This window comes from Pholis gunnellus (genome assembly GCF_910591455.1).
Source record: "Pholis gunnellus genome assembly, chromosome: 4".
Classification (NCBI taxonomy): domain Eukaryota; kingdom Metazoa; phylum Chordata; class Actinopteri; order Perciformes; family Pholidae; genus Pholis; species Pholis gunnellus.
Window position 1 is genome coordinate 18,802,393 of NC_136530.1, and position 22,878 is coordinate 18,825,270.

The following is a 22,878-nucleotide window of genomic DNA, read 5'->3' on the forward strand; positions in this document are numbered from 1 at the left end:
GGCAGGTGTATCTCACCGTCAACACACTGGTAACGCATGCCCGATGTGTCGACAGACATTCTTCTATCGGTACATATGAAAGTGATATTATCATTATGGGTTGAATATAGCTTAGTATCATGTCGATATGCAAATTTAATATTACGCGAGCGCATGGCTTCTTTATCCACAGTGCAGGGTTCTGCAAAAGATAACAGACAATTGTATGAATGAGGAATGACTATACAGCATACTGCATACACAATTCTGACAATAACAATATTGTTATATTATTTCATTATAAACCTTTTTAGATTGAAGCTACATACGATCTAAAGAAATGCTGCACTCTGTGTAATGGCCCTGTATAATTGATATATTCTGTTAATATTAATCAAGCTACTACATGCAAACACTGGAGACCAGAATATCACTTTTACGTATGCAAAATCCTCACAGAATGCCACATGAAAAATGTCTGGGAATTAATACTTACTTAGACACCTCATCTGTCCAATCCATTCCCCATTGATGCAGGTTGTGAAAGGCTCACCCTCCATGGTATAGTAATTCTGACAGCGATATTGAACCCTTTCGTTATGGCGGTGTTGTAATCGAAGAGTTTCTATGGTGTCTCCGTCTGTAAGGGATGGTGATCTCCCACAATCCAAAGGAGCTAAAAGAATGTAAAAAAACACAAAAATAAAAAGTAATGAGTTGGTCCAGAAAAAGTTATTTCTGTCTTTTTCTTATTGAAGTCTGTGTGTACACACTGCCAGTTTATTGGCGTTAACCGAGCAAAAACTAAAACAGTTTAATACACAGCTACCTACATGAAGGGTTTACTGTTCAGGGCTCTTAGAGAGGTTTTAATTCAGCTTTTTTAAGTTGAATTCCTGGTGAAACTGACTTTAGTTACAATCATTTTTATGAATGACTAAACACAAAGGCTAAGAATCACTTCTATTTACTTGGGAACAAAATAGCAGCACAAAGATAATATGTATCAGGGCAGGGTAAACCGAGCACATCAAGCACTCTAAGATTGCTGTGCACTGTGGGAGACAACTGACAATTGGGTCATGGATCATCTTTTCCCATCATTTCCTTAGACATGGAGCATGGGGAGAAGAAAAGTATTGATTTACCTCCACATGTTGGGAAGGGATCACTCCACTGTCCGCCTGCTAAACACTCAACTACTGCCTTCCCTCGAAGCGTGTCTTTAGGATTGATGCAATCAAAACTCAACTGTTCTCCTGGTCTTAGTTGATTGTCTGGTACAGGTGTGTTGAGGCGCACGCCGCCTGGAACACCTGCAACTTTGCATTGTTCTGTTTTGAAGAAGAGAATCTGTTTAATCAAGAGGTTAAAGCTGCAGCATGCTAGACTTAAGATCAGACTTTTGGGATTTCATGAACCCAAATCTGATCAATGATATTTCTGAAAGATTACATCTGTATGCAAATGTATTATGTATTTGAATTATACAAAGATACTGTAGAAGTCGGTGGAGGCATTAGTCACTAGTGTCTATCTAAGTACATGTTTGTTTTTCATTTAAGAGTCTATAAAAATGCCTTTAAGTTTCCGTTTTAGCTTTTACCTGTATTGTAACATGATCTATAATTAAAAATGATTACATAAATATTGTTTACATCATTATTATTTTCATCTTAAAGGCTTTACCTTCACAAGTGGGGAATGGCTTATCCCACTGTCCATCTTTACCACATATCAGCACTGAACTGCCATTCAGACGTTTCCCAGGACCGTCACAGCCGAACGTGAGGAAGCGGTCAGGAAGTATGGAACCGTCATTTTCTGGTAAACCTTTTACCGTAACACCTTCATCTACGGGCGGGAGCTCGCAGCTCAAAGCTGAGTAAACACAATGGGTCAATGAAGGGAAAGAAGTGGGAGGACGTTGTGTTTTTTAGCATAAATTTTTTTAATGATGTCCTCATTGTTATTTAACATAGAAACACAGGACTCCTACAGATAATGTAACGACCCTGGATAGTTATGTCGTGACCAACAATTGAATTCATTTTAGCTTTATTTCTGAAAAATCACGTTTTTGGTATAAATTTGGTTAAATACGGTACCACTGAGCGGTTGCCATATAGAAGCCAGTGAGAGGTTTGAACCACAATTCAAAAAGCTTTGGTGTTGCAGTTTTGAAGAAAACACAGCACCATAGTTGCTGAATTCATCCAGAATTGACCCATGAAATCAAAAGTGAATTATTTGAAGCTGCAGATTTTTTAATTATTTTTCCCCAAAGCGTAATCTTCCACCAGCCGTTGAGGCACATAAGAGTGAGGGGAGCTTTCTTGCCAAAATGCACCTTGGGAGTTGTAATTAACCCCTACCTAAAAATGTTTTAATATACACAGGTTTGTACAATTGACTTTTCATCAAACCAGAACCAGATATTTGAATATGCGGCCATTAATCTATTGTTCGAATGATTCAGCCGGGAGAGTTTCATGCCGATCATACGCCATAGAAGTGCTTCAACTGTGAGTCATGTATCAATGTCTATGATGTCAAAATGAATGGGAGTTTTCTCTTAATAAAAGCTTTCTTTGAACAAAATTGCTGCTGTGTTGTTACCAAGACTTACGTTCACATATTGGCACATGATTGGTCCATTTGGCCAGCCCACAAGTCCTGGTGTCATCCTTACTCACCATTTGATATCTACAAAGAACAATACGTTAGTGTTCATCATCAATGATCAAGCAGAGAAAAACAATGTGCCAGGCTGATAGCTCTTTTTGTGTTGTCTTATACACCATTAAAAAATAGTGATGCCGCGTCCGTAACACTTTATTTTAACCCAATAATTTATAAGCAGAATATAAACAAGTAATACATAGCTTATAACACACTATCATGTAGTTGTAAGCACATATGGAAACTTTTCTTTGCTTTTAGAAATACATTTGTCTCAATAACTCCTCATGTGAAACCTGTAGCTGCTGCACCAGATTGACAATATATTACAATGACATATATAATCTAATATACATATAATCATATAAAACATTGACAATTATTAAAAACATTAAAAAAAATGCCCTCATATCTGCTTACATCTACATTATACTGTGCTTTAAATAAAGAATTGTCTAGATATTATAGGTTTCTATTATGTCTATGTTTTTATGAATCATTCCAAATGCACATACCCTTCATTACAAAAGTATTTGATTTCGGCACCAAATACAAACTCTTCACCCTTGGTAATTTGATAATAGCCATTGGGAGTTTCATCAGGAAGTTCACATGGCTTTACTGAAAGAAAAACAAAAAAAAGAGATCATTCCTCAACCAAACATTTTCTAACGGGATTTTTCAAATCCTGTTTTGAATGTTATCATTTCACGCTTCTTTGATGAATTTGAGTTGAAAGCGCGAGTAAACTGACAGTGACGTGATTTTGTTTCAACTTTGTTTGTTGAATAATAACACTTCATTGTGCAAGCATTGTGTTGCCCAAAACATAAAGCAGCATATTTCAACTCTCAGTACCATCTGATTAATAACAGTTAAGTTATGTGATAAATTATTCAGACATTTCCCAAATAATAGCATGAAAATATGTAATTAAGTAACAAGACAATTAATTGCATGCAATAATCCGTCAAAAATCAGTCAAACAAGATTTTAGAAGAAAAGATAATGAATTCCAGCATATGAAAGGATTCACATTTCACTCAAAAAGGAAAGAAACAAAGAGTCGAGCAGAAAGACATTTAACTCACAGTAGCACAGTCCTTGACGGACTGCCAACCAGCCTCTGTTTGAACTACATACATAAGTGATGGTTGGACCTGATATATAACCAGTATCACAAGTGAAATGTATCTCGCTTCCCACTTGGTACTCATCCTGTTTGGTGTCTTCTGACACATGGGAGTGAGGAACATCTGGGAGCTTTGAACATGCTAACAAGCAGCAACATGTGAAGAAAAGAGGAAATTGGTCTTCTCAACAGTTGTATACGAAAGACGCCAGTCAGCGTCATATCACAACATGTGAATCAAAAGATCTTTAACTATGTGGCTGGGAAAAAACACAACTGTGACTATACTGTAAATAAGCCAACCACAACACACATACTTCAGATCCCGCTTCTTTGAACTTAACAACCATTTGCACTTTGCGAGTGTCTTACCATTCTGTGATAAAGAGACGTCCACGTTCCTCCACAGTTGGAGAAAGAGAAAGATGAAAGACAATTGCATTTTGGCAAAGTCTAACTGTATTGTATGTAACAAACTCTATTCTTTGTTTGTCCCCAGCTGTAGTCCTCAGGGAGTACCAAGGGACAGAACATGGACTGCCCCGTGGGATTGCACAAGGCTTTATGAATACAACATGACGCATGGAAGCACACACAGCACGCACTTCACATAAGCAATTATAAAGGTTCCAGAAAAGTCCATGTAGAGTATCCTCTGTGCATTGATGAATCAATTCATAGACTCTTCATAATGCACATCTTTAGTATCCAATCAAATGAATTAATAAAGTCCTGTAAGGGAATCTGCTTTTCAACTAGAAAATATGATACTTTCTGATAACATATACACTTTTGGGACGGACCTCAGGAAACATTTATGATGAATCGCATCAGGTTTGACCTGACAAGATCAACAACAAGGACAAAAATAATATGTCTAATACACGACAGCCTAAGGGCAATATGAATTGTTTTGTTTAAAGCTGAGTACCTGATGTTTGTGAGTATCTGCTGATGATGAAATAGTGTCTGTCCAGTTTGATTACCACATTCACTGTTTCATGAACAGTGTTGACACTTGTGCAAAGTCCATTGTAAAAATCGTTGAGTTGAACAATCAGTCAATAAAAGAATTAGAGTAAATGGTACTGAGAGAGCAACACTGTTCATATTGCACAATAGTGATTGATACTTAAAAGTACATCAATGCTAGTGAGGAAATTTCATCATTGAATTTCTCAAAACATGCATCACTTTTATTTTTCCCCCTAAATTTTAGGACATTGTATCGACCAACATTCTGACCACAACCTAGCTTCAGGTTAACTTTGTCCCCAGACTGGATGTCAGCGTGTTAATGATTAACAGAGAGCAGGTTACATATTTAGCCCAACAAACGTTTTAAAAGTAAATCAAACTCTGCTGTTTTATTGACAGGTTTCTCTACTGCACTTTTATTTTCTTTGTTGCATTTCAGCAACTTACAACTTATTACTACACCGTAACTGCACTCTAACTGTAATTCTGGTATATTCTATTTGTATTCTATTTTATTTATTGTATTTTATTTTATTTAATCTAATTTTCATTGCTTATCGTTTTTGAATGTCATTCTTAATGCTTTTTTGCCAACGTAAAGCACTCTGAATTGTCACTTCAGCTATAAAACTGACTTGCATGATCAGACTGAAAAAAAGTTTAACGATGTAATGTAGGAATCAAATCAACCACACCACTATTGTGCTTATACATAAGTCAACCGTTCCAAGTAGCAAGAAGTTTGCGGAATCACTGCCTCCCTCTAAAACTTTGCTCAAAAGGCATTTTTTTTCTAATTCTGTTTTCCTGGTAATTTTGATGTATACTGTATGTCTGTAATAGAATAATGTACGTATAATAAATGACGTTATTCATAATTCATTATTGTAAAATGTTATACAACTGTAATGGGAGTGCACTTCTGTTTGATCTATAAATGCTGTTTTGTCACTCTGGACGTGATTCGAAAGATTCCACATCATTATAAGAAGCATTTTACATTTTATTGCTACAGTTGACCAGCATTTTACAAAAAGAGGGATTGGCAAAGTGTGTTGATTTAATGTCATTTATTCATATTTCGACAAAGGTTAACTTATTTCTTTTCCTCAGGTGTTCATAATTGCACTTCCATGAAAAACAATGCTGGGTAACTGAAATGTATGAGATAGTCCTTAAATTCAAACTTCACATAACTGGTGAGTCACACTATTGAGGGAGACAAACCTACAGTTTTAAAACCTGAAGCTGCTGTTGACACAGTGCATGTATTCATAGGAATTGATTGGGTCTCTTCACATTTCTTTTTATAACTACTTATTCTGCACCAACACAAAGCTTGGCATGACAATTTTAACACCTTAAATTCTCTAGATGCCCCTCCATAACCCATACATTTAGTAATTAAAGGCAAAGCTTTATGATTTAAAATCACTTTATTACACAGATACTTGATTCAGTCATTCAATGTCCAAAGACTAAGTATAATGTATCAAGATGATACATCAGTATGAATAATGCACACATGGCATTATTATTGAGACTTCTTTGGACCACGAACACCAATCACTGCGGGTTGGAAGCTGTGGGAGAAAACGTTTGTGTTCAGCATAACATGTCAACATGCAGTGGGTGTAGAATATATATAAAAAAAATCGGTCTAGTTATTGCAATAAAACTCTTTTCTGACTAAAGACTTGCCCTTATCTTGTATGGACCCTGATACCCACGGGACGCCAGACTATTACATTATTTTTTAAAGCCAGGTTGAATATATTGGTATTGTATAAAACTGGATGATCAAAGAAATCCAATGGTACCAACCTTGTTACTAGCTTATCAGGAACGGGGCTAAATAACGCTATGAATTTTGGCAAGGGAAAAATTGGTATGGCCAAATTCTCAGGGGTCCCTTGGCCTCTCATCTCAAGATATCTAAATGAATATGGGTTCTATATCTATCCATATAAATAAACAAATATATTGTTGTCCAAGTAACATAGTACCAATTATGTTTTGTTTTTATCAATTGTGGTGTCAAACCTAATCGCTATACTGTATAAACACAAAACTGGCAAACTTAAATCCCATTTTTTGTATATATTCATGCAGCATATATAACATATATTTAAATCTGAAATCGTCTTAAAGCTTCCTGTGTGCGACTTTGTGAAATACATTTGTACGTACGTGTGCACGTAATGTTTTTCCCATTGTCCTCCCATTGGCCATCTTTGCATTGAATTGTGTCTGCACCCTCCGATATAGTATACTTATCACGGCACTGATATGTTACTTCAGAGCCAGACAAGTATTCCTTCTGATATGAAGCGCCAACAACAGCATTGTCAACTTTACGTGGTGGGCTGCAAAGAACGGCAGTTGCTGCAAGACATGAAAACACGTACAGCGTTAGGTTATGCCGTGTAATCTTTTTAGAAACACGCTTAATTACATCTGATAGAATTAGACTGAAGATGACTCACGTGCACAGATTGTTTTGGGGGATACTCCATTTGAAAGCCAGTTTCCGTCGCTGCAAGTTAATTGGTTGACCTGTGCGCGGTATCCTTCGTTACAAACAATGTTGGCGTTTTGACTTCGTAAACGCGGAGGTGTCACTTTCCCATTAGCAACCGCAGGAACTTCTCCACACATTGTATTCTCTAGAGAGATCATGATTACAAACATTTAGGTCTGTATATTGTTGCTAACAAATGTGATTCTAGCAATCACAAAATGACTTAGCCTGCATCAAAGATGTGACATAAAAGAACACATTTAAACTAACATATAAATTGTTCATAAGCCTATTAAAACAAAAATATGCTGCTGTGCATCCATATCAGGTATGAGGAATGGGGCAAGATGCGTTCACTGTCAATGTAGTACGTGGGAGAGGGTAGGTTCGGCCTCTCTTACAGAATATACTCATCGTTTATATGCTTAGGAAATCTTTGCTTATACCTTACAAAATGTTTTACTTAAAAGTGATGTACAGCTTTAAGGAGATTTTTTGGATTACTTCATGCGGGTTACAACTAGACGTGTAGTACATTAAAGATGATTTACCAATGCAATGTCCAAGTCCAGACCACTGCCCATCGTTACATTTGGCCTCAGCCCACCAGCCTTTGGTAAAAAGTTTAAACCCTTTATTGCAGGTGTGGTACAGTTTGTCATTGTCTGCACTAACAGCAAATCCATCTGGTACATCAGCTTTTCGACATTCTAACAGTGGAAAACAAAAAAAGAAGTTATATTCAGATGGCATCAACGGTTAAATAGCGATTGTTAGCATGCCTACACGGTTAACTAAGATAGTAACATGCTGGACATTACAGTATACGTGCTATTCATCAACATGCTATTACTGTCATTTTGAGTATTAGCATGCTGGCATTAGGATCAAAGCACTGCTGTGTCTAAATACAGTACAGCCTCACAGCACCACTTGCAAAGCTTTAGATTCTTGGTCTGATAAAACAAGAGAGACAACTTTTACAGACTATAGATCAATATCAATAAGTGCGTCAAGAGCAGCACTTATCAGACATGTCTGTGTTGATGGGAGGAAGGAGAAATTGTTCAACAATAGCCTTCTTTAATTTTATTACGATGGGTAATCAAATTAATAATGCAATTTAGATTTTTTTAGCTGTTAGGAGATATTTACCATTTCTATTGCTGTCAAAACATAGAAACTCCAGTCACACATTATCCCTAAAACTACATTTGTTGTACCGTTATGTTCTTACCTGAACAGTTCTTCATCCCTGTCCAGCCATCTTGCCCACAGGTAACAGTAAAAACTCTTTTAGCGTCGTTCCTGCATGTATATTCGACAGCATCATTGAGCCCGTAATTTTCGTTTTCATTGGAGGTAATTTTTGCATGGTCGATGTGAAGTTTTTTACACAGTGCCCCTGAAAAAAGTCAATAAAATTATGAATTACTTACCAAACCTTCCACGTTTTCGGGATAAATTCAAATATTTTGAAACAGACAATTTCATTTAAGAAGTAAGCAAGGTACTTGGCATGTCAGACCTAGTGGTGCTCCAGAATGAGCACATTAATACTGATCATTTAACAAAACTCTCACCATATACACATGTATAACCGTTAACGATGGAAAAAAAAGGAAAGCTATTTTGGCCAGACAAGTTGTAACGATGGAAATGAGGCATGGAGCTGTAGGTTAATGAGTGCTAACTACTATTCAAAATAGATTATTAATTTTAAATTAAATAAGAAACACATTTGACATTTTGCAATTGTGAAAAAAGATAAAATAAGATGCATGCTCAAGAAAATTGGTTAGAAGAACAGGTGGCAGATCTTAGCAAACCACTAAACTCCACATTTCTTTACTTTGCTGCTATAAAAAAATGTATTCATAGTGATTCAATTCTAATCTGATAAACAATAATGTAATTGTGGTGTAAGCATGAAAAATAAAAATTAATAAAATGATGGGAAAAAACAACAACAATAGTCCTTTCAACTATATTGTGTATTGTATTTTCTTACTTCTACAATCTGGACGCCCGAACCAACCGCTCTCCTTACAGGTTAGAGTAAAACGACCCACATAACCAGGCTTGCAGACATAATGGACCTTCTCGTTGTGCCTGTACATGTTCTTATCCTCTCCATCAATGTCTGAATCCTCGTAATTTTGACTGTTGCATGTGATCTCTGTAAAAATAATAATTTAAAAAATGTAGTTATTCTGGACACTGACTTGAAAGTGACATTTGACTTTCATATCACAGTTGGCACATCAACAAGTAAATAAAAGTGGCCACACCCCCAATGTAAAAGCAGATTGTACTTGTGTTGTGCAAATATAAGACAAGCAAGATGGTCAAGATGCTTGTAAATATGGCACCTGATTTTGCTTCTTTTTTAATGTGATCACCAGTTATTTCTTTATGTCATGGTGAGGGATGTATAATGGGGTGAACGTGACGTAGCCTTGTTATTGAGCGTGGAGTACCAGGAAACATTGCATAGATGGATCTTTTTTTTCTTGGTCTACAGAGCAGCGTTGCTTGATTTTCTCTGGAAAAAGGCTGATAACTGTTGCAATGAGCACCATAGACTGGGACCGAGGCAGATTAACAGCATATTGAAGTAACTGCATAACTTGGAGAAGGGACTTTTGGTTCCTGATTTAGTTCCAGAGTTTACTAGCTCTTAGTTCCTACGATTTTTGGTGGAAGACAGCAATTACGGTAAAACTATTTCTTTTAATAAATACATCCTAACTGGAGCAAAAGCTCCTTCCCCGCTTTCCCATTTAAGGATACAAAATAGGCGACCGTGGCTAAGTGGAGAGCAGGGCCGTTCTTCAATCAGAGGATCCGTGGTTCGATCCCCAGCTCCAGCTAGTCGCATATCGATGTGTCCTTGAGCAAGACACTTAACCCCAAAATTGCTCTCGTAGCTACGCCTACGGTGTGTGAATGTGATAGAATCTGAATTGTAAGTCGCTTTGGATAAAAGCGTCTGCTAAATGACTGTAATGTAATGTAAAATTACCAGTAATGTCATAGTTAAAACTTCACAATACCTTCACAAAGTGGATTTGGATTCCATCCATCTCTGGTGCATTTGGCCACGGTAGCACCATCTGTCATCTTGTAGCCCGTCCAACATGAATATGTTACAGTCTCACCCAGTCTTCGTTCCTGCTGTCCAACTCTCCAGAGATTCACATGCTGCGGTTTACGATTACTGCATCTAACCTCTAGAAGAAGAGAAAGACTTGCGTGACTTAAGTAATAAAGATAAGATCGATCATCATCATTATCATCACAAATGAATGAACCACACACACAATAATGAACAGCAATCTCATAATCTGTGTCTGGCACTAAGCCCATGTAGTTTTATACCTTGGCATACTGGGCGGAGAGTCCACTCTCCATCCTCTTTGCATGTAGTCACTGCTGAGGTGTCCCGAGCGTTAGAAATCCAGGACTTATCTCCACAAGTGACTGTCAGTGTGTCACCAGGTGAAAACACATTTTTGGAAGGAGGATAATACGTGGTTCCCTCCAGTCGGTGCAGTCTACATGTTATTACTTCATTTGTTGGGAAATTAAGCATATTATCTGTTAGCACCAATTTTCCCTTGTCAGTGTGATATAACCATCAAACTGGATGACTCAGTTTATACTTACGTTCACATGCAGGTGTGGGGCTCCACTCTGCTCTAATTCCATGTTTGACGCATCTTGAAGGTCTGTCTTCAGTGCGTTTGTAAGCGGCATTACAACTAAACGGCAGGATCTCCTGTTCTTTGTACTCTGGAATATTTCCAGGCACAAAACCATTTTCAATCGTGGGTACTGGACATGCTATCGCTGTTGGAAAAAAAAAATATATATCATTTTTTTCATAAAAAGGGGGATGCACAGTAATCACTTATTGACCTTACTCTGGAGTAAAATAATATCTGAAACATTCAGTTGGGAGGTATTTTTGGTTCTCACATTCTGATATCGCCAGACCAAATCCCAAACTTTTCAAAGGGGAGCTATCAGCGGGTTATCAACATGTGATGTAGCGCCGAGCGACCAGTGACCATCACAGCGCAGTAGTAACAGCCAATCACAGCACAGAAGGGCGAGACGTGGTGCAAAGTAGGTAGAAAAACGATGATGCCCAAATGACAGACGACAGCCGGGAGAGTTGAGCTGCTATATTATGAGTTGTTATATTAAACTTTTTGTCAAAACCAGTCGAAAATACGGCAAACATCAGTACAGTTTAAAGAGTCTGCGATCTTCCTAATTGGCCCGGCACATCCCATGGTGGGTTATGTTTGTATTTGTGTGTTTCTGCCTTCCCCTTTGCCTATACTTTCACCCTTTTACTAAAAAGGAAGACCTTCTGCTTCATTTCGGAAAGCCTGCTGTACCTTTGCATTTTGGAATCACTCCATGCCACTCTCCATTTTCATCACAATACATTTCTTGTGACCCAGACAGGATTTCAGAGTGGGACTTGCAGCTGAATCGAACTACATTGCCATACGTTGCTTCCTCTGGGTTCCCAATCACCTGGACATTGTCGTCCACATGAATCACTGAGCACTGTTGGGCTGGAAGGAAAACAAATAAATCATAAATTGGATGACCAAAAAACGTTCAAATGTTTCGACCTTTAAGCACGTAAGAAATAAAGTTCTTCAATATTTCCTGACACAGTGACAGTTCCCCTCGTATGTAAGGTACTGAACGAATATGATCCTTTATTTCAGCTTTACCTTCACAGACAGGAACCACACCATCCCAGCCGTTAGCCATGCAATTCCGGGAGTTTTTGCGACTGACCATTTGGTAACTGAAACGAGTATTATGTAGAACATGGTTGATGGAAATAGCTTATTAATAGTCAAACTGCACCTCTTGTTATGCACAATATAGTGATACAGACTACTATGTGCAAAGCAAAGCACAGAGATATAACTAAACATACAAATTAATAGTATACAATTGTGTTTATACATATTTTCATACCCTTTATTGCAGGTGTACATAACTTGTGACCCAAAGACAAAATCGTCTCCCTGTACCAGATTAAAATCTGCAAACTGGGCCTCACCGGGATGGCCACATGATCTCGCTTGAAACATAAGAATGAAAGAGAATGTGGGTAAATACATTTCCAAGGCTCAAAATACAGTGACGCGACAGGTGGACCTCCATTCAATAATACGCAGTATGATATTTTATCGTTATATCGTATCACATACATTTAATAATAAGTATCGTAGCCTATATGCGTTTTTAATGTTTTTAATTATTTATTTCCAAACAATGAAATACTGTAACTCACGTTGACATGGTTTGTCTCTTGATTTCCATTGTCCGTTGATGCATAACAGTCTGAAAAAGCCACTGTGGCCAACATTGCAGCCCACTCTCACTTGTGTTCCACCAGGGTAGGTAGCCTCCAGATGAGTTGTGTCGAAATTTGAATCATACAGGCGGCTATTAAAAAACTGTTCACGTGTACAGTCTATGGGACAGCGAAAAACAGAAATAAATAAAAATAATTTTGCATTATTTAGTCCCCCCCCCCACCACCAACAAAACACAAAACATCAAGCCACAAATTAAATCGGATAAAAGGGACCCTACTAATTGTTTGAATTACTTGGTCTTACCTTGACTTTTCACAAGGGTCAGTGTATACATCCAGAAAAACAGGACACAGCTTCCGGTTATTAAGTGCATTTTATCTTCATAACCCTGAACCACCAAACAGAAGTAGAAACTGGAGACTGAAACACTATCATACACAGAGAGAGCTGTGGATTCCAAAGGCAAAAATAGATTGCGCAATGATTTACATAAGTCTGTTCCAGCCTCCAAATCCAATCTCAGGCTCAACGGGACAAGAAAAAAGAGGAAGTGACCACATAAAGAACACCTTATATGACACTCTTGATCCCCCAAAAAACCCCATGAAAACATGAGGATGTCTTCCTTTTATCATTACATGCATAACTGAGATTTATATTGCAGAATAAGCTCAGTGAATCATTGAAATGATTTAGCAAAAGAATGATCACACAAATAGTCTTATTTCTTTTATTTTGAAAGGTTGCTCTTGTTAAAAAATATAAAATAAATCGAATGCAATGAGTGCTTCAACGGTTCAATGCCCCTTAGGCTTTGTTTCATAATTCAGTGACGGAAAAAAAGAGTATTCCGGTAAGGGTTTATTTGGGTTTCTTTCTTCCTTGGTAATCATTTGCAGCAATCAATAGAGCAAACAAATGTGTTGCATTCAGCAAGTCAGTGCAGACTCTTCTGATCTTGAGTAAATATTAAATAAATAGGCAAAACAGATATTGGGTAAAACTGGGTCAAAAGTATGATGATTGAAAAAAATAAATACAAACCAGATTTATGTTTGATGTGCATAAATGTCCCAACCATGGCCCACAGGTTATACTTATACACTATATACTTATTTGTATTTTGAAGGCCTTGTAGAAAAGGCCGGGGAACCAATTGTGCAGATCCTGATATCAGTTTGGAAACAATGAAAACTAAATGTTGCTGTTGAGCAATGCAGGATTTGCCTTCATTTCTCAACATGGCTTCATGTTATTCAAACAACATGTTCTGAACAGGAGTTACGTGTGTGTGTCTTTGTTACTGAAAACACAAATTATCATCATTTCTCAGAACAGTCGTCACGAATTTGTGATGGGAACATGTTCAATCTGCATTTGGGATTTGTATTTTTGACTTTTCATTCCCTGTATTGCCGAAGGCTTTCATTAATTTAGTTGCGATACTGTGGGATGATATTTCTCTGTTTGAGAAATGAGAGCTGTGTGCTTCCCGCCTCCATTGCTGACAAAGCAGAATGAGAGAGAGGGATGTGGAGTAGTAATGTGGGTTCTGGAGGGCCGGTAGTGTAGACAGCAGTTGCAGATATATTTTGTGTTGACATTTGCTATCTTTATATGTGAAGAATACATCATGACAAAATGTTATAAATTCTCCCAACAACTTTTTTTTTTTACTTCCAGGGTTGGAAAGCCTGCAACTTTTAGATTTAGTGGCGCATGGCAGATATATTCTTTCAATATCATTTAAATAGATCGAGAGTGTATTTCGGGTGCCAGTGATTAAAAACTTAAGATTAAAGAATTTCTTTGTTTGACAGAATTTTTTTTGGACAAAAGGATTATTAAAGGATAAACAAATGATTTACTTTAATGTAATCAATCCTGTAATAGGAAAGGAACAACTCTGTATATATCATATAAAGTACTGTATGTCCACATGTGTATGCATTTTCATGCCTTTGTCTCTCACTCTGTGCAACGGTGCCACGAAGAATGTCTCCATGTCTCCATCCCACCATAAATCCCCAGAGACATCAATCAGCAAATAAATCAAAAAGAAAAACTGTTGATATCTACAGTATATTGAATTCATCCTGAACAGATACAGATTCCTTCACAAAAGGACACAGCTGCTCCTGGAATCACTCAACAGTGACCTCCTGAGGCACTGGATAGGTGTTACATATCAGCATCAACGCTGACCCATACATAATTCTTGATTAGATTAAGCAAATGTACCTTGAATGATTCAAGTTGAATCGGGTTTATGAAGTCAACCAGTTGGGCAGAGAGACAGACAAGCATATATACAGAGAGGAGGTTAAAACAGATGGTGCTGAATATTCAAATGATATGCAGCTAAAGACAAGCAGAACACTAAAAACTTGAATTAAGATGCGTTCAGTTCTTTTGCCAGAAACAGTGGGTGTTTTATTTGAATGCAGTTATAGAAACTATTTAGTAAAGCAAGAAAGACATCAGGATAACACTTTGTTGAAACCTAGCTGTATCCCAAAACCGTTCTACTTGCATACATTATTTGCCACAATTTACAGTTTTCACATTCATCTACTTAAGTTACCCATCTACACTAAAATGATCAAGACATGTAACGTTCGACGTCAACCATAGTGTGACAATCAATACTGTCACAATATCTTACTGAAGCTTTCTCACCATCACCCGCTATCCTACCATGGTATCATGCATGCTCACAGACTGGCCTTGTGTAGCATGCCTGTGGCAGCTGTAGCTCAGTTGGTAGAGCATGTCATCATTTAACCTCAAGGTTGGCGGTGTGATCCCGGGCTCCTACAGTCTGCATGTGTCTTTGAGCATAAACACCAAATTAGTCCTGTTTGTGTGTGTGTGTTCATACTTCTTTCTTGTTAAATACAGTCCAGAGATAACACAGAGATGAGAATTTACCAACAATAGAGAACGATGAGTAAATCAATCAATTAGTCCATCAAAAGAAAAAAATGATCAAAATGAATGAAACAAAAATGCTGAATCAGATGTGAAGATGTAATATATTGGGGGTTTGGACTCTTAGCTGGACAAGATAAGCAATATGAAGATATTACCTCTGTTTTTGAGTTTACAGGCTAAACAATTAACCTATTACGATCAACAGCATATCTTCAGTGCAGACAGTATTTACTGAAGTACTTCTACAAAGATATTCCAAACCACAAAACACTTTCAAAAACATTGTGAAGCAGTATAACTGTTTTGACTGTTCTTTAAAAGCAACATTTACGTTTTAATTACCGCACAAAAATCGTGTTAACTGCAGCACAATTTAGCGAACAATCGTGTACCTTCTTTAATATTTCTATAGATTCTTGTTGACACGGAGATGCTGAACTAAAAGCTGTAGTTTGTTTGTAGTAAGTGGCAAACATGTCAGAAACAAATGCTTGATCCTACAGAGTACATTGTTTCACCCATTTAGTCACACTAGTTAAAAATAAATAATTCTTGTGTGTCAGCCTTGTTCAGAGCACAGCTGCGTGGCAGCTCTGTATTCCCGTAGGGGCTAACCATGCTTGATGTATGGATGCACTAATTGTAGGCCTATAATGATGGAGCAGTGGCTAGATAATACCCACCTATACAGTATGCATGAAAAGAGTCATAGAGGGCACATACATGTTCCATGGCTACAGACCACAACATTTGTAAAACAAAACAAATGTATACAAATGTGGGAAGAAAAGGAAGATTAATTGGCAATAACTCTCACCGTGGTTGTATTTGCATCTTTTCTATGTTCTTCCACTAGAGGACAGAAGTGATCTACATGGTGGGAAGAGCAGCAAACTGAGGGGTGATGTGGGAAGAAAAAAAATGAATAAAAAAAGAAATGAAATAGCCAACAACAATCAATTGGAATATTTTAAATGACAGATTTTCTATTAGTAACGGTTGGAGAGGAACAAAAATGGACATCAGCTGGTTTTATTACTTCCAGTAACCTTACTTTTGACCGGATCTTTCTTGCTCACCCTGGTTGTTTTTTGTTGCATGTTAAGAAAAAATGATTCAGAAGAGGACATTAAGAAAGACAATGCTTGCCGTCTGACCTTTACACTGTTCATCTATGTGAGGTATAGCAGATTTTGTCTCTGCTCTGTTTCAGCAACTCTATCTTACACTCATTGAGTTGCACATATCCACACAAAGGGGATAGATTGAGTACTAAAGAGCTGAATCGGACTATTTAGGCTATTTCTGACTGCTGCTGCCCTTTTCAACTGCATGGACTCAGTGGCGGGCCGTGGATTTTATACCTGGGCCTTCAGTGCTGTTCTCCACTTCTAATAACCTCATTATAACGTCACAGCTACGGGGGTTATTATTGGTTTCGTGTAAAAGCCGCATATTCACAGAACACTGCAACATTTGACAAATGAAATAAAATGTGCAGATACATGAATACGAGCATGACGGGACGCTGCGTCCAAAACGGACAATATAGTCCAAATCAATGTAACACAATGACAAACTCACAAGAGCAGTCACATATATTCATATGACAACAAAGCAACAAATCAATCCAGCAGACCTGCAGCGGATCCACGCATTCCACCACACGAGCACGAGCCATTCAAATACTATTCATAAAAACGCCACGATAGACAAATGAACAGTAGAGGTAAACAAACGAAGCTTAGTTCACTTACCAAATGCTGTCTATGCTGACAAAGAGTTTAATCCCAGTACATCAGTTCCAGTAAGAAGTCCAACCGGATCCGCCGCCGGTCGGTTGTCCGTGGTCCGCCGCTGTTCGGTCGTCGTCGTTCGGTTGTCTTCCGCTGCCGGTCGCTTGTCCGTCTTCCGCGGCCGGTCGGTGGTCCGTTTTCCGCCGCAGTTCGGTGGTCGCCTTCGACCGTGTTCGGTGGTCGTCTTCAGCCGTGGACCGGCGAAGGGCGGGCCGCGGTTGTGAGTTGTAGATCCACTCGAGTCTCTCCAAAAGTACCTACGCTCAGTTCAAATGAAACACATTCACAGCCATAACATGTGCAACGCTTCTGATGCTGCATACAAATCCTTTTCCTGGCTGGTCAGGGCTGCTAGCTGTGGGGTGTTTCTTACTGTCCAGTTTGTTCAGAAATGTCCTTCTTGAGAAAAGCGTTCCCAGTAACTCCGCCACTAAATCCGTTTCTCCTCCTTCCGCCATTTCATATTAAAAAAACAAAGCTAGGTAAAATGTCTTTCAAATATTTCCACTTGAACTCTGTCTGCTACAAAGCTCTGCTAGCAATCATGTTTCGCGGGCACATAGTCACGTGCCCGCCCACTGACCAATCACAGCACACTCTGCACCTTGCTGGCAGAGAGGCATCTGGACTCTGAGCTGACGTAACTAGGCCTGCAAACTGCTCTGGTGGGGCCATGAATCCCAAACTAAAGATCTGATTGGTTGAATCAACAATATCGTCCCCATTCAATTTAAACGGCACATGGCAGCACTGGGTGAGTCTGCAGGCTGGGGCCTCTCTTCTACCTAGAGACACAGAGGTGAAATCTGATTGGATAAAAGCTCTACTTAAAACAAGCTGCACTGGAAGCAGAGCAACTGAGGAGCACAGTAGCTGTGCAATGAGAAAATAAGATAATGGGAAAAATATTTTTATAAATTATAATACATATAAGAAAAAATATTAAATTATAAAATAGCTATAACTTTGTGATTCTGTTTAGGCCAGCAGAGAAGGCTTTGCAGGCCCTGACGGCCCGCCACTGCATGGACTTAAACCTCTACTGTTACAACAACACAAATAGGCCTCCGCCTGTTCAATTTGCCTTTCCAAATTGGAAGACTTTAAAAAAATACTAAATTGACTAAAGGAAAACATACCTTTTTTTACATTTTATTTCTAAATTACTTTTTTTTTATATAGGCAATGCAACTTTCTCGTAAGCAACAGAGGAAGACTTTCTAAAATAATATTTGGGCAAACTTCTACCAAATTCATAATGTTATATATCTAAAATATACATGATGTTGAAATGTCAAGGATATAAATAATTGACTGACATAATTAACCTAAAATTGGTTCCATAAATAATTCAGCTACTTTTTTAATTTGCGGGAACTTCAACTTTTTTTTTTGAGCATGAATGAACAGGTTTTCAGTGCTGATCAGATGGCATATATTTCTTATACATCTACCATCTAGAGCAGCGTAATGCTCCTGATGAACAGGGCTTCTCAGTGGATCGGTTTGAGGTTGTTGCTCGAGCAGTTGTCTTTGGATAATCCAAGCCAGGATGACAGGATGAGCATGAATGTTAAGCCCACAGCAAACAAACAGCCAAGCCCTCCCTCAGGATATCAGCTTAATGCTAATGATATACAGTAAGCACTAACTTTTTTTTACAGGTTAATGAACTGGTTGCTTCTGGCCAAGTGACAGATTTCATTTTCAACACTGCAGGCTGATGTGTGAAAATGACAGATTGTCACGAGAAGCTTATTCTTCGACGTCATTGGCTTTCTATAGAGTCGATACTCATTCGTGTTCCAGTGCTTCTCCTGCTTTGATCCTCGTGTTTCTTACAGCTGACTGTCGAGAAGAGAGGCCCTGTTGAAAAAAATGGTCTGACCGACTCAAATCCGATACATCTTTTCTGTGCCGCTGAGCCTCATGGAGCAGCATGAGGAATAATGAATGATTTGGAGTGACGAAAGAAGAGGTCTCTGCAGACATTAGCCTCAGAAAACCAAAAGACGGTCCATCAAAGCATCAGAAACAATACTTATTGAAAACCTGTAGACTCTAGCTAATTCAGGTTTAAAGTCTGTAAACACTGTAATGAAATCTAACTGATTTGGTAATGTCATTTACACCTTACCTCAGCCATCTTCAACCATTAAATACTACAGTGGCTTGCAAAAGTATTCATACCCCTTGAACTTTTCCACATTTTGTCACATTACACGCCACAAACATAAATATATTTTATTGGAATTTTATGTGAAAGACCAACACAAAGTGTCACACAATTGTGAAGTACAAAGAAAATTAAACATGATTTTAAATTTTTTTCACAAATAAAAAACTGAAAAGTGCAGTGTGCAAAATTATTCAGCCCCCCTGAGTCAATACTTTGTGGAAGCGCCTTTTGCTGCAATTACAGCTGCAAGTCTTTTGGGGTATGTCTCTACCAGCGTTGCACATCTAGAGACTGAGATTTTTACCCATTCTTCTTTGCAAAACAGCTCAAGTTCAGTCAGATTAGATGGAGAGCGTTTGTGAACGGCGGTTTTCAGATCTTGCCACAGATTCTCGATGGGATTTAGGTCTGGACTTTGACTGGGCCATTCTAACACATGAATATGTTTCGTTTTAAACCATTCCATTGTAGCCCTGGCTTTATGTTTAGGGTCGTTGTCCTGCTGGAAGGTGAACCTCCGCCCCAGTCTCAAGTCTTTTGCAGACTCCAACAGGTTTTCTTCCAAGAGTGCCCTGTATTTGGCTTCATCCATCTTCCCATCAACTCTGACCAACTTCCCTGTCCCTGCTGAAGAGAAGCACCCCCAGAGCATCATGCTACCACCACCATGTTTGACAGTGGGGATGGTGTGTTCAGGGTGATGTGCAGTGTTAGGTTTCCGCCACACATAACGTTTTGCATTTAGGCCAAAAAGTTCAATTTTGGTCTCATCTGACCAGAGCACCTTCTTCCACGTGTTTGCTGTGTCCCCCACATGGTTTCTGGCAAACTGCAAACGGGACTTCTTATGGTTTTCTTTTAACAATGGCTTTCTTCTTGCCACTCTTCCATAAAGGCCAGATTTGTGGAGTGCACGCCCAATAGTTGTCCTGTGGACAGATTCCCCCACCTGAGCTGTGGATCTCTGCAGTTCGTCCAGAGTCACCATGGGCCTCTTGGCTGCATCTCTTGTCAGTGCTCTCCTTGTTCGGTCTGTAAGTTTAGGTGGACGGCCGTGTCTTGGTAGGTTTGCAGTTGTGCCATACTCTTTCCATTTCCGGATAATGGATTGAACAGTGCTCCGTGACATGTTCAAAGCTTGGGAAATCTTTTTATAGCCTAACCCTGCTTTAAACTTCTCCACAACTTTATCTCTGACCTGTCTGGTGTGTTCCTTGGACTTCATGGTCCTGTTTGCTCCCCAATATTCTCTTAACAAACCTCTGAGGCTGTCACAGAACAGCTGTATTTGTACTGAGATTAGATTACACACAGGTGGACTCTAGTTAGTCATTAGTTCAACATTCAATCATTCAGCAGTCATCAGGCAACTTCTGAAGGCAGGCATTGGTTGCACTCAGAGAAAAGGGGGCTGAATAATTTTGCACACTGCACTTTTCAGTTTTTTATTTGTGAAAAAAATTTAAAATCATGTATAATTTTCTTTGTACTTCACAATTGTGTGACACTTTGTGTTGGTCTTTCACATAAAATTCCAATAAAATATATTTATGTTTGTGGCATGTAATGTGACAAAATGTGGAAAAGTTCAAGGGGTATGAATACTTTTGCAAGCCACTGTATATATGTGAAGGGAGCAGTAAAGCTGTAAACTAGACTAATGCACTTTATTTTCTGAAGGCAAACACTTTCACAGACAGGAACCCTCTTTGTCATTTTCCAGCATGAAAATGAAAGCATTTGTGAGGTCATATGGACTATTATATCTGCTTAAACATCACCTGTATCAACCTTCAAATTGCAAATTGGTCACGAGCTGCTGTATGAGGGATTTTTTGGCATACATTGTTACAGCTATAATTCTGGAGACCTGAAAATAGAGTAATGTAGCAGAATTGAAAGCTTGCAGGTATGATGATTGATGTCACTGAACTGAAAACCATCATCATATCCATGAACTGCACAGCTGTTTGAGCCCTGACTGATTCCTGGAGAGAACAATTGAGCTGGTAGGCCTGACTGTCAACCTATCACCTATGACGATGTCATTTGCAAGTTACTCAAACCACTTTACTGGGTTTGATCTTGCAGTTTGTGTCTTGTACTGTATATTTGTGATATTCACTCCATTATATGAGAAAAAACAACTTATGGTTGATTGGAGTTGCTGTTTAGAGCCCTGTAATGCGCACATTGTGTGCTCTATTAATTTTTGCTATTAATTTAAAGCTGCATTAATACATTTCATGGCCACTAGGGGGCACACAACACCCACAACAAGCTGACAAACTCACTTCGCTGTCATTATGTATTGTTAGAGACTTAAAAACGGTTGTCACAGCTAATGTGTTAGCAAACAATTGTTTATTGATGTACAACAAGCAGAGAGCAAGATTAGTAGTGTACAATGCCAAACACTCCCTGTTTGTTGTGACCAAAACAATGATCTAAAAAGAGACTAAAAAGCTTGGGATAGCTGCAGAACTGGGCAATTCTGTGGAGTAATTTGTCTCTCGGGATCCCTTTTCACATTATATTTACTTACTTTATTCATTGTTACCATTAAAAATGTAAAATCGTAGAGCTATAAGTATTTTTTTCAAGCAATATCACCAAGTTGAAAGAAGTATAAGGCAGCATCTCCTATTTTGCAACATCTGGATTTGGATAAAGACTTCCTGATGATTGACACTTGAAGGAAGCCAGTAAACCATACCTAATATTTAAAAAAGGTATTGACAGTTTTGAATAATAATTCACTACAAACTAAAATTCCCATTGAAGCCTATTCATGTTAAATGATGTTTTGACCTACCACTAGGCCTTGCAGTGGGTATCAGGCTGTGCCATCATAAATCTACTGGCCACCGTGACAGGCGACACCATTCCCTAACCCTGACCTAACTTACCTTCAAACTCCTTTCCCGCCCCAAGCAAAGAGCGCCCACTCTGCGGCATGACCAGGCCACATTGTAACTGCTGAGGCTAAACTACAGTGGCTGGCCCAGTTGGCTTGACAGGCGACTTCATCTGAATGCCATGACCCACTCAGTTATCCAACTTATTCCAACTGTCTTAATGATTATCACTTTGTTTTAATCATGTACCTTGGCCTGTGTAAGGGTGAAGACATGTCTACGTGATCATTAGATGGACACCCTCTCAATAGATTTGGTTTGGTTGAGTTGGGCCCAAAACACAGGGAAGGTTCAACAGTGTGTTCCAGCATCCCAGAACCACGCCTCTCTTTACCTGAGCCCACACACCCATTCGCTTTTGTGTACATACAGCAAGCTAACAGCAAGCTAACAGCATGTCAA

General features: G+C 38.6%; 1 protein-coding gene across 1 annotated transcript; it reads right to left on the reverse strand.

Annotated features, from left to right (window-relative positions):
• Positions 1-581: 581 nt before the first annotated feature.
• On the reverse strand, positions 582-22,516 carry LOC306694896 (complement factor H-like; the record flags this gene model as incomplete). The annotated part of the gene is made up of 16 exons (XM_079157941.1): positions 582-655; positions 1,128-1,313; positions 1,669-1,860; positions 6,962-7,156; positions 7,258-7,437; positions 7,844-8,002; positions 8,530-8,697; positions 9,304-9,471; positions 10,349-10,525; positions 10,674-10,862; positions 10,962-11,087; positions 11,702-11,884; positions 12,050-12,126; positions 12,303-12,408; positions 12,622-12,804; positions 22,468-22,516. Coding segments are annotated over 16 exons (2,412 nt in total), but the record flags the coding sequence as incomplete, so codon positions are not given.
• Between the last annotated feature and the right edge of the window lie 362 nt (positions 22,517-22,878).